The 13,534-nt window shown below is 42.3% G+C and overlaps 1 protein-coding gene across 4 annotated transcripts in view; it reads right to left on the bottom strand.

The window, feature by feature from the left end:
• Positions 1–13,534, bottom strand: part of MACROD2 (mono-ADP ribosylhydrolase 2) — a 978,088-nt gene that overhangs the window by 93,989 nt on the left and 870,565 nt on the right. For all 4 annotated transcript variants that reach the window (XM_080999221.1, XM_080999220.1, XM_080999219.1 and 1 more), the window contains one exon: positions 2,998–3,060. In XM_080999221.1, the coding sequence (XP_080855347.1) occupies positions 2,998–3,060 (63 nt within the window). The remainder of the gene's footprint in view (positions 1–2,997; positions 3,061–13,534) is intronic.

Here is a 13,534-nt window from a genome sequence, read left to right as displayed (position 1 = left end):
AATGTTAGAATGATGTTGGATAGAAATTAAGTGGTTTTCAGCTGTAATACTATAAGGGAATATGAAAAATGGATTATTAATAGGTAAAAATTTAACGTTACAATATTTTAAGATTAAAGACTAGGATAAACAAAGAGGGTAAGGATTTGCTGAACCAACAAACCGAACTGGAATACAAAAAAGGGAGGCGTCAGGAGGTCCGGGAAACAAGCTAATGAAAAATAAGTAATGGAAAGATTGAGTTGTTTTTAACCATTTTTATTTTGTATTTTCTTCTTTTTTATTTTTATTTTGTAATATTTTGAAAATCTTAATAAATATCTTATAAAAAAAAAGAAATACAATTGCCTCTGGTCTATTTTTGGGGGGAGGGGGGGAATCCTGCAACGTGTTTAAGTTGTTACTCTGCTAACTATACACTGGACTCTGCTCTGGATCAATATTGATTAGAATCCATGACATACAGTGGTACAGATTGTACCAGTGTTGGGCAGACAAAGGAAAAACGGCAGACAAAAGCAGCCCAGTGTGTAAATATAAGTCTGTTGTTGTTTGTTGTTTAGTCGTTTAGTCGTGTCCGACTCTTCGTGACCCCATGGACCAGAGCACGCCAGGCACTCCTGTCTTCCACTGCCTCCCACAGTTTGGTCATACTCATGCTGGTAGCTTCGAGAACACTATCCAACCATCTCGTCCTCTGTCATCCCCTTCTCCTTGTGCCCTCAATCTTTCTCAATACCAGGGTCTTTTCCATGGAGTCTTCTCTTCTCATGAGGTGGCCAAAGTATTGGAGCCTCAGCTTCACGATCTGTCCTTCTAGTGAGCACTCAGGGCTGATTTCCTTCAGAATGGAGAGGTTTGATCTTCTTGCAGTCCATGGGACTCTCAAGAGTCTCCTCCAGCACCATAATTCAAGCCCCTTCATGGATCACTGCCTTGCCGTGGCAAAGGGGCTTGAATAACTCAGAGAAGCTATGAACTATGCCGAGCAGGGCACCCAAGATGAACAAGTCATAGTGGAGAGTTTTGACCAAACGTGATCCACCTGGAGGAGGAACCGGCAAGCCACTCCAGTATCCCTGCCAAGAAAACTCCATGCACAAAGACAATGTAAGTCTACAGTGTGTAAATGTAAGTCTACAGGTGATTAGATATCATTGATTGGAGAGAGGACTTGACAGCAGGAAATCGTATGTGCAAGACTTCAAGTGGCATGTCTCATGTCAGAAAACACATGCAGTGCTCATTCCCACATGAAAGAAAAGTTGAGCAAGACGCTCCAATGCACAGCACCTACTTTGTCCTTTATTTCAAGAGCTGGCAATAAGACAGTAGGGGAGAAAGAAGTTAGGTGTACCCAGATCATAACTCCAATCATTAAAGGCCTGGCCCTTATTCTCTAGACGTTCTACCTGTGACATATAAAAAGCAATTCTTTTCAGGCCCATTTCTAACATTTAGATTTGATACAGCAAAATGAAAACCACATCTTGGCAGGATTTGAATGGAACTCTTGCCATTTAAAAAAAAATAAAATGAGATTTAAAATGAGTCCCAATGAAAACTGAGTGCATGACTGCACATGTGTAGATGCTCACTAAGCAGGCATAAAAAAAACCAGCCTAAAGATGGGTTGATAGATAAAATCAGCTTAAATCAGAAAGCATCAAGAGAACATTGCAACTGTGAATAAATAGTTGGATAATCAGAGTCAGCAGAATTCTATGGCAGAAGGGTGATAGAGTTTCATACACAGTGCTTCTCCTGCAGACCATAACAAGGGGCAGGAATGGAAGGGGATTTTGCTGTGACATAAATTCAACTCTTTAGAAACAGCCACAATGCCGTATACACAGACCAAATGACTCAGTAATGTAGGCTGGATAGCTTGGCTGCTTCGCTCTACTGCATTGAGTGATTGGACCTCTCCTGCTGTAGCTTCCAGGTATTAATAAAAGCTTTCAGAGCTGATAGAAAAGTTTTCACTAAAAGATGGGTCGTGCTACCTGAATTAAATATGTGCAAGCAACAGAATATACCATTAGTGCTGGTTAGGTGGGCCAGACAAGATGAAGAGTATGCTATTTGAAGTACATGAAAAATAACCCAGTATATAATGCAGCAGGGGGATAAGGGCTTTCAAAGCAATTTTTACTTGTTACAGGGTAGTTACTTTGATAGTTTCGTTGTGCTGAGGCCACTTTGGGCAGCTCCCACCCCACAAAAACCTAAAATAACAGGAAAGGAAAATAACCCGCTTTGAATGGAAGCATGACTTTTTTTCTATAAAAAGTTCACTTTTTAATGTGTAATTCAGAAATTTTAAATATGGGGTGGTTTGAACTAAGATTTACTCAGAGTAGATCCCACTAAAGTGACTGAAGAGGACTAAGCTATGTCCACTGATGTCGATGGGTCTACTCTGAGTGCAACCTTGTTGAATGACACCCACCGTTTATTCCTACTGCTTTTATGAGCTTTGAATGATGCTTATTTTTCAAGGTTTGAATTTTTGTTCACCGAATCTTTCTGAAATGTCAGTAATCCAATTTGTAAAGCAGCACGCAGAAAAATTGTTACTTAGAAGCTAAATACACATGATAAATTGTAGGTTTACTAAAGGCAGAAAAGCTCCTTCATCTCCTTCAGTTTATTTTCTCCACATTCCTTTCCTTCTTTGAAGTATGAACCTTATAAGACACTGCTGTAAACATTTTCCATTTACAGGGTTTCTAGGATCTATTCCACCTTAAGAAGGGAATGTAATGTGCTGCCAGTTACTAACAGGAAAGACTGCATTCCTGGGCTGGAAGGAATACATTCATTCATAATGAATAGGGCTCTGGTCTCCAATGGGAGAACTGCACAAGCCCCGACTTAATCCGGTGAAAATGTACAAACGTTTTCAGTCAATAGCATTGACTAGGATTATTGTTCACCAAGGTAGGGAAACCCTGAGTGATAGAATGCTTTAACAGAGCACAGCACAACACAAACCTGCTTCTTGACTCTGACTCTCGATTTCATCCGTACTTTGCTTCACCTCTGTGACGTTGTCACCTGCCAGAAACAACGACAAAAGTTATGAAATATAGTTTATTGGTTAATCAGGCAACGTGGGAATAACTGCAGCCAATAAATCTGCTGATTTATGGCAGGATCTGTAACAAAAAAAGGAGGATATTCAGAAGTGAAAAATGGCAAAAGTAAATAGTTAATAATATTCACTTCCCTAACAGTGTGGCAGATCGAAGCAGCTTGCAGCATTTGACAGCACTGCCTGTAATCCTATACTCATTTGTATGTGCTTTACTGGCCTCCATAAAGACTCCCAACCAGGAAGGATAATTTGCAGTTGTGTTTTCTTTCTATGCACCAATGGAAAGTACTTCCATACATGTTTGGGGAACACTGCCAATGTCATTCAGCTGTTGCCTTCCCCGACTTTCTCAGCCGCTTTGGCGGGTCCCCAAATCTTTAGGGATCACAGGGGCCTTGCTACTGAAAGCAACCTTGCTTGAGTGGAAACCACCTTGCACTCTTTTGGACTCGAGCCACGCTCTCTGTTGCTCCTCCAATAAAAGTGTAGACTACTCTAGAAAATGTCTTAATATAGCTACATTTTCGAAACACGGAAATCTCATTAAAATCAAGGCCACGTAGCATGCAGAAATCCTGGGTAAAACTGTCAAAATGTTCACCTTGCATCTGAACCCTTCAAGATGCTCAACACGTTATAAAAAATGCATGACAAACGACTTGGAAGGCGGTGTGAGGCGGAAAGACAAAATGCAGCAGTGTGGCTAAGTTTCGCTGGCTGGATCACCCTCCCTGGCTTCGAGTGACATTGTTTCCCCTGCTTCTTGAATCCCAGAAGTAAAGACATAAGCATAAGAGGATGCTATGTGCAGAGAACCAAGTTCCTGAACCGTAGCCTGAATGAACCAGGTAACTGCTGTTTCCACTAGTCTGGAACCCCTGAGCTCAAATGGCCATAATAAGACAGCAGAGTAATTGCTTGAACAGCGTTGCCAAACTGTGTGTGAGAGAGAGACAGCGCTGAATAGGAATAGGTATAAAGAGAAATGCTGGAAATTTATCTAGAAAATGAACCGAGTGAAATTCATTTGCAGATGTACATCAGCTGATCTTGCAAAAGGCTTGGGAATGATCAAACATCAATCCTCCCTCTCGTGCTGCTATGATTGTATCTCCTGCTCTGCTTCATTTTGGGAATTGCAATTCATATACCCCATTCCTTTACCACGTCTGTGCCTTAACACCTGAAAGCCCACACAGCACAGAGAAGCATGATAACAGCTTTATGCCACGGAGAAAGGAAAGAAGGAAGGAGGAAGGGAGGAAGGAAGGAAGGAAGGAAGGAAGGAAGGAAGGAAGGAAGGGTAAATGTCCACAAAGGGAGCATTTTGCATTTAATAGAATTGTTTATTCAGCTAGTAGTCATTAAAAACAACCGGTTTTCTCGCTCTTTTAGCTTCTTTGCAGTCTGCACATTTAAAAAAACCACCAGATGGAGCTAGTGTAGAGGACTTAATTTCCCCCCCTCCCAACTACAGATCCTGCAGTTACATTCAGATCAGCACTGGGGAAAGATTCTCAACTGGTATAAATCAGTGCCCTGGCATTACATTCAGTAGAGTCATGCTGGGGACCCTTGGACCTTTAGCTGACTTATAACATCTCACACTGATTTCAGCTGACCTAAATGGATGGCAAGCTCTAGTAATTTCTTACTACTTCAGTGGTTTTCAGCCCGTAAAAAAATAAAAAATAACATGTGGATGATCATCAGTCTTCAATAAGAGCTGTATCTTTAGCACACCACAACTGATGATGTGTACAAAGGAAAGTGGCACAAAGTTAAAACAGAACAACACTAGAAAGTAAATATTTATTTTGCATTGTATTCAGTGTTACTTATTTCAGCAATGGGCTGTAGCCAATGTTAGTTCTACTCAGAGTAGATGCACAGGGCAGTCAGTGCAGGATTATTAAATAGGCAGAGTAGGCACCAGCCTATAAGCCTTTTTAGGGCCCCCGCAACAATGGATCCAAATAATATTGATTTGATCTTGAAAGAAAATCACAATCAAGCTTTCTTAGTTCAATGCTAGGGTCTTCCCAAGATTTTGACTGCCTAGCAGCCTTTCTCAACCTGTGGGTCCCCAGATGTTGTTGAACTACAACTCCCATCACCCCTAGCTAGCAAGGCCAGAGCTCAGGGATGATGGGAGTTGTAGTCCAACAACATCTGGGGACCCACAGGTTGAGAACCGCTGCTAGGGCCTCCACAGGGTTTATTCCAGCACTGAGGGTGGTAGCAAAACTAACACATCCCATCAGTGCAAAGGCTTTCATTTGTGCATTGAGCCTTTCCCCGCCTCTGTGTGTCCTCATCAAATCTGCTCTGGAGGATTGGAATAACCCCCAGAACAAATTTAAGGGTCACGGGGAGGAAAGGGTTCCATTCTGCAAGTAGAAATTGTTGTGCTGATGTTGTACTTAGAACTACATTGAATACAGCCTTCAGCAACCAATGAGCGTGAGTAAATTACGCTAAGTAGGACTAAACTTGGATACAACCTAATACCTTTTGTTGTGCCTTAATGGCATATTTCAGAAGCCATGCTATATGATGGATTTTTTTTTGGCCAATATTGCTAAATTCAAGCATTTTAAATACAGTTTTAGGATTGTTCTGTTCGTTTATTCATTTAACATCCTGCACCTTAATCATGCAAGTTTATTCATGGTGCTTTGCAGTTTTACAGCACATGGATTAGATTCACATGCATACTTCTTTTGAATAGCGTTAAGTTCCTACCAATAAAGACAGAAGAAGAAAAATCGTGAGTGACCCACAGACTGATCTTCCTGTAAATAAATCAAACATTGATATGGGTGGAGAACCTGCAGTCTGGTGCCTTCATTGCATATCTTTAGGTGCCAGGCAAAAACATCATCTTTGCCCGGGCCTTTGACTAATTAAACAGTTTATGGCCTTTTAAACTGTGTGAGTGGCCGTTCTTGTTTTGATTGTTACTATGTTGTGTTTTTATATTGTAAATCACCCTGTGAACCTTGGATGGAGAGCAGTATAGAAATTTAATTAAAAAATTAAAAAATTAAAACCTCAACAAAATGGTTGCAGGGCGGGTTACAAAAAATTTCAAAATTAAATACCACTTATGATTAAAATCATAAACTGCTCTGTACTGAGCTGAATAGTATATTTCATAAACGTAAACCACAAAAGCAGCCAATATCAAAGTAACAAAATAGCAGCACAGAGCAATTTTGTGTTGTGCTACTTAAATTTTTCTCTAGTATCTTCCATCGAGTTTGTAATAAATCACCCGTTGCTCGTGAAGCACAAAAGCATTTCAGCTTATTCCTACTATTGCCACAGAGTTTCTTTGGCCAGAAGATTGGCTGTCACATTGAAATACATTTACTGATAATAATGTATATTTTGCTCTTCTCCTAAATATATTCAGAGCAGTGGCACTTTCAGGTTATTCATTGTGGTCTGGATACCACATTGTGTGATCTACTTATGGCAGATGATCACCGTTCTAGGGGGTTGCTCATAAAATAGTTTTTAAAAGTGTTCCATCAATGCTATGACATCCACATTTAACAGGTCATGTGGCATGCAATTAGTAACAATGTGTAACAAATTACACCTTCTGGGTAATTCCACACACAGCACGTTATGTTAAAGAGGGTAAATGTCACACTAGAGTAACTAAGCCAGAAGTGGTGGCCACAACCCTGCATGTTTTTCTATAGGAATTTCAGTCCTGATTGACACAACAATTGTTTTAGATTCCCTCAGTCTACAATGCAGACTTCCTCCCTGCCCACCCCGGTCAGTTCAAGCTGAATATGCTCATGTTGACCAAGCCTTTGGAGAATGATTCAGTATGTACTCATTCAGGCTGTCACCGTGTCATTTATTCAGCCTACTTTTCAAAGATATTCCAGGACATGATGTCCTACGCCAGGGCCATACACAAGGCTGGTTTCAATGTAAGTAGAAAATAGAGACAGATGTACATCTCTGCAATGCTCAAAAGTTCAGATCAGAGTCTCCGACACATGAATGACAGTGAAGCCTCCCAAAGCATTGCCAGACACACACATGTGACCTTTTGCAAACTGCAATATCCCCTTTCTTGCTGCGGGGGCTACAGAGGTGACATGGAAAAAGTAATGTGGAAGCGTGCGTCAAACTATTCCAGTAACATTTGCAACAGGCAAATTTATCTGTCGGATGACTTGGTTCAATTATACCAGAGCTGCATAACATATGTTATAAAAATGATACCCAAAGCATATGGATGGAGGCAATTTATTGGCAATGTATAGTCAAAGGGGCAAGGCTTCTTGCATAGAGGCAATATATATATATATATATATATATATATTAGAGGTGGTAAAGAACTGTTATAGGAAAATAGTATACAGAGGTTTTTTTAAACCTTCACAAATATTTAAAAGAAAAAACATGTTTGAAAACGACAGTCTTTCACTGAACATCTTTTATTGATGAAGAACCTTTTCCTAATTATGTCTCTCTACTGACACTAGAATCAAAGCAAATGGAAAGGTTTTAAATAGTGCATGTCTCAAGCAAAGAGGCAAAAACATGTGTCTGTTCCCTAGCTTTATTTCTCTCGCTCTCTCATTCACTCTGTAGTAGCAATGGAAAATCCAAACTTATTGTCTGGCGTCTGTCCTGATGACACCATTAGTAATAAAAATATCTGTTCCTTTGCCTCAACTTGACAATATCTTCTGTTGCCTTCTGTCTGCTACAGCAGAAGCTGGAAATTATATAATTTTTACTTAGGTGACAACTGCTTCACAATATCTCCTCCTCTCCCTTAAACAATAATTGATTTGTAGTAATCTGTCACTCCTTCCAAATATGATAGCAAATGCAGAGCATGACACCGTGCGTCATTTCAGACAAGGAAATTTAAATGGTTCCAAGTTATATCTAATGCCAAACAGAAACATCTGTCTGCCTTTCTGAGGAGAAGGAAACAATTTTAAAACAGGAGAATGTGAGTTACGGTAGCACAGCACAGACAAAATAAGCCCATCACTCACTGAATACAGATTTCTGGCTGTGGGCCTTCTTTTCCCTTTGCCAAAACGGCCACTGAATACAATTATTATTCCCCCCCCTTCCTCAATTTCTTTTATGACACTAAAGGAATTTAAGGGTTGATATGCACATCTACAGCTAGAAGAAGCAGGCAACCCAGTGTTTAATAAGCAGCTGTTTCATTCGCAATGAAGACAAGAGGCTTATCCACTAAAAATAGAAAATACAGAAACTTGCTAAAGCCTGCATTCTTTTCCACCACTTTTAAGGAGTGGCACTCAGTATGCAAAGAGGCAAGGCTAAATTCAAATGCTGCGGTAGCAGCCCCAAATGAAACAGCTGATGCAATAATAAGCCAGGAGGTCAGATGGGAGAGGATGAAACAAGAATTTTGTAGAAAGCAGAAAGTAATCTCAGAGCTATAACCGGAGAGAGGGTTTCAGCATTTTCCACTTTCATTGTAACAGCTCTCCAGAGAATGCATTGTCACACCACTTACTGATCCCATCACGAACATAGAAAGCCGAAGGAACTTAGCAACCTGCTGCCTGGCCATTTGATTTTCCCTTCGTTGCACAGCTTTTAAGAAATGCTAAGATGCTTTCTTCCTATTTTGGCAGTCAGAAGTTATGCCCTACTGTGCAAGTGGTCTATATAAAGGAAACGTAACACCTCAACTGCAAGCTTTTCCCTGGGGGCTTTCAGCTCTTGGTAGGAATACTGCTTCCCCAGAATCAACGTCTCTTCTGCTGTGCCCAGGAGATGATATGAGACGTAACCATGTCACCCATTGCTCAAAGTGCAACAAGAGCAGTTATGGATGGCCCATCCTACATGCTTCCCAGGGTTCATATGTAACCTAGGTGGTGAAGGATGGAGTGTCACAGAAGCATCAGTCCCATCACTAGACCACTAGTTGACTGGCTCCTAAGAAGATCCACAGGCTGCCAGTGAGATTTGAGGGGTCTGATGTCAGTGAATTTCTCAAGCCACCACTGATTGTGTTAGTCATTCAGACATGATGCTTCCCTGGAATAGGTAAGGGCCATGGAATAATATCATGCCTGGGAACGGGGGGGGGGGGGGACAGTAGTACTTGCGGGGCTCTAAGATTATTGATTGATTGATTGATTGATTGATTGACTGATTGAGTGATTGATTGATTGAAGTTATATACCACCCTATACCTGGAGGTCTCAGGGCGGTTCACAGAAAAGGTCAACATAAAAACCACAAGATTTACAATCAAAATAAAAACAAAAACCCAATAACACCTCCCTCCCACCCCCAAAAGAGCCACATTTTAAAAGGGCATACGATGTCTATCAGATCAACCAAAGGCCTGGTTAAAAAGGAACGTTTTTGCCTGGCGCCTAAAGGTGTACAATGAAGGCGCCAGGCGGACTTCCCTGGGGAGAGCATCCCACAGATGGGGAGTCACTGCAGAAAAGGCCCCGTTCTTGTGTTGCCACTTTCTGGACCTCTCGAGGAGGAGGCACATGAAGGAGGGCCTCAGAAGATGATCTCAGGGTCCAGGTAGGTTCATATGGAAAGAGGCAGTCCTTGTGGTATTGCAGTCCTGAGCCGTTTAAGGCTTTATAGGCTTTATAGATTACCTATACTGCAAGTAGATAAATAGGCACCACTCCGGCGGGAAGGTAAATGGCATTTCTGTGCGCTGCTCTGGTTCGCCAGAAAGTGGCTTAGTCATGCTGGCCACATGACCCGGAAACTGTACGCCGGATCCCTCAGCCAATAAAGCGAGATGAGCGCCGCAACCCCATAGTCAGCCACGACTGGACCTAATGGTCAGGGGTCCCTTTACCCTTACCTATACTGCAGACCAGCAGGTCTAACAACAATACCCCACCAGTTGTATTCAGTGGCCAGATGGCAAATGCATATCAGGCAGACAAGGGTGTGGCAGAACATAATGAAGCCACGGGCCAGTTACCAGCCAATGCACATCTACAATTTATTTGAGCTCAGAGCACTAAACTGAGCCTCCTGAACATTCATGTTGAGCTGACACAAGTCAACATTTGACAACAGTTTTGTCTCAGGCAACACACAACACCTTTTCCAGAAATATTCTGAAAATCTAAGCCACACAACTGTGTGGTGCTTTCTGTGTTAATGCATGTATTTGTGATTAATCACAAACAGCTGGTAGAAAACAGAGCTGGAGTTCAGACTATTCCAGTTACAGAAGACGTCCAAAATTTAAACAACTTTCTCTCTCCTTGCCCCCTTCCCTTGTCCTCAAAGCCAAGCCCCAACAAATATCTTAAAATTAATCATCAGGACAATTGCCTGATGTACAGAATCTTCCACACATTTTCATATTTAGAAATAAATAATAATTTGGGTCAGTTTTAATTACAGCTTGGTCTGTAACCTGATGGTAGGGAGAAGGGGCCAAGGCAGTGAATGGGGGAGAGAGGGGGAAGGAAGCATATTCAACTGAGGTGTAGAAGAATTAGTAATTGTTAAACAGTTTTCTGAGCCCAATATTGTGCTCACAGTCCTAACAGCTTATTTCAACATTGAGGCAGAATTTAGCACAAGGTTATCAATTTGTCAGGATGCTCTTTGCACTTGCTTGCAACATCCAGTAGCTTACCAAAAAGAGGGGGGAAACCCACAGATCTCTTTCCCTCAGCAACTGCTGTGTAATAATCAAGGGAAAAACTAGAAAGAAAACATGAGCCACCAAGGTTTATTCTCAAAGGTTTCAGAAAGAGGCCTGAGAAGACAAAGGCACTGAGCAGGCATTCAGTACCTGAACTTGAGTTCATGGGATGCTTTGCTGTTTTGTCTCTATGGGGTTCAATACCTCTCGCCCCTCTTGAACCAAGCATTATGGGAGAAGGTATACACCGTTCTCAGGAAACAAGATTCCTGTTGTTTTGTTCCTACTTTGTCAAGTGGCAGGAAACTCAGGGCAGTCCTCTTTCCCAGGAGAAAGCAGCAGAATCTTGTGACGTCTTTGTTCAAATACAGGTATTTATAAATTGTGAAGGAATTGTTAGGAAACAAGCGTGATCAACTACGGCTGTTCTATTACCAATGCAGAATCAATACAAACTCTCTGGACTCAAACTAAAAACACACACCTGCAGAGCCTCTGCTTCAGCTGCAATTTCCTACTAGACGCTCACCTAAAGCTCCTGTGTTTGATTTCCAGGAAACCTTGGACATGCGATGTGCCTGGCTAGCCAAAACAACTTTGGAGGTCTCCTTGCTTCACTGCAGCAGCAGCAGCCACTTCATTAAATTCCCATTAATCAAGGGGCCTTGTCTGAACAACCTCAGGGCTCTTAAAGGAAGGCGGAGGCATAAACGCTGTTCACTTACTTGACCATAAAAACAGTGAGATAATGAAGATTATTTTCAGTATAATGGCCTTGAGAAGAAATGGGGCCAACATTTCAAGCCATTCACAGTGCAATCCTATGCATGTTTACTCAGAGGTAAGTCCCACTGTGCTTAAATGGGCTCGCATCCTAGTAAATGTGTTCAAGGTTACAGCTTCAGATGCTGCAACTTAGGATTTCCCATCTCTTCATTCAGTAGTCATGAAAATGCACAGATCTAGTGAATGGGTAGGTATACTGACAAAGGGTTGGATTCAGAATTGCCATGAGCTCACTGAAACTTCCTGTTGGAGGATGGGGAAAGGCAGGGAAGCTGACTCTACAGGGCCAAGCCGTCTTTGGCCCCACCAGTGTCTGTTGGCAGAGGGCTGGGTTCCATTATTCTTGAAGGGGCAGAGGAGGCCGAGCACAGAGCTGAGAATGGTGCAGCTTCAGTGGTCAGCTCCTCCTGAGCATGAGAGAGGAGGAGCCACCAACCACTGAAGCCACAGCGTGCTGGTCTCTGCACACGGCCTCCTTCCAACGATGTGACGTTGCGCGTGCAATGCATGCATGACATCACACACACGCAACATGCACATGATGAGCACCAGGCTCCCTCGATCTTGGGTGCAAGTCGGTGCCCCTGAGGGAAGGCATTTTTCAGGTGCTAAGTCCCTACCTGTATTCATTGTATACATACGATTGTGCATCATCTGACCTGTCTACTGCAATTATTAAGTTTGCAGATGACACCACCATAATGGGTTTAATAACAGGTGGAGATGAATCAGTGTATAGAGGGCAGGTCCAAAAAATATCGACATGGTGCCTAGGGAACAACTTGCACCTTAATATCAGCAAGACAAAGGAGATGGTGTTGGACTTTCGGAGGAAGAGAGGAGAACTAGCCCCGCTGTACATCGGGGAGGGCTGTGTGGAGAGAGTCTCCTCCTTTAAATTCCTAGGAGTTTATCACAGTGAAGACCTTACTTGGAAAATAAATACAACCCAGGTGGTTAAGAAAGCCCAACAGAGACTCCATCTCCCCAGAATATTGCGGAAGAACGATGTGAATCAACATTTGATGATCTCCTTCTACTGGTCAACAATAGAAAGTGTCCTTTCATACTGCATCACAGTGTGGTATTCTGGTTTGACATCATCTGATAGGAAGTGCCTACAGAGGGTGGTGAATACAGCACAAGATATTATGGGCTGTCCCATGAATCCACTGGATGAAATAGCGGAAGAACGTTGCCTCTGGAGAGTAAGGAAAATTCTCAGGGATGATTCACACCCTGGCTGGCACTTTCTTGATCTCCTGCCCTCAGGCAGAAGATATAGAAGCATGATTAGTCGCACCAACAAGGTAAAGAACAGCTTCTATCGGCAGGCTGATAGGCTGCTGAATAAAAAGATAACAAAAGGGCAACTGACTTTCGGGTTTGGTGGGTGTGCGTCAGTAAACGAAGGGAATTAAGACTAAAAGAGCTGAGTGTGGGGTGCTCGTGTAATCTCACTGTATACAAGTTGTACAAGTGACAATAAAGTTACAGATAGGTAGCCGTGTTGGTCTGCCATAGTCAAAATAAAAAAAATCCTTCCAGTAGCACCTTTAAGACCAACTAAGTTAGTTCTTGGTATGAGCTTTCGTGTGCAAGCACACTTCTTCAGATACGAAGAAGAAGATATCTGAAGAAGTGTGCTTGCACACAAAAGCTCATACCAAGAACTAACTTAGTTGGTCTTAAAGGTGCTACTGGGAGGATTTTTTTTAAAGTGACAATAAAGTATTTCAATTCACCCATTGCTCCTTTCCCTTGCAGCCCCTTGTGACCCCTGAAAAGCTCTAGAGCAGCGGTTCTCAACCTGTGGGTCCCCAGATGTTGTTGGACTACAACTCACATCATCCCCGACCACTGGTAATGCTGGCTAGGAATGATGGGAGTTGTAGTCCAACAACATCTGGGGACCCACAGGTTGAGAAACACTGCCCTAGAGATTCCGAGGATGCCCCGCCCCCCGGAACAGTGTGGGA

The sequence above is a fragment of the Podarcis pityusensis genome (genome assembly GCF_964106645.2).
Source record: "Podarcis pityusensis genome assembly, chromosome: 3".
NCBI classification, from domain to species: domain Eukaryota; kingdom Metazoa; phylum Chordata; class Lepidosauria; order Squamata; family Lacertidae; genus Podarcis; species Podarcis pityusensis.
This window is presented reverse-complemented; position numbering and strand designations above follow the sequence as displayed.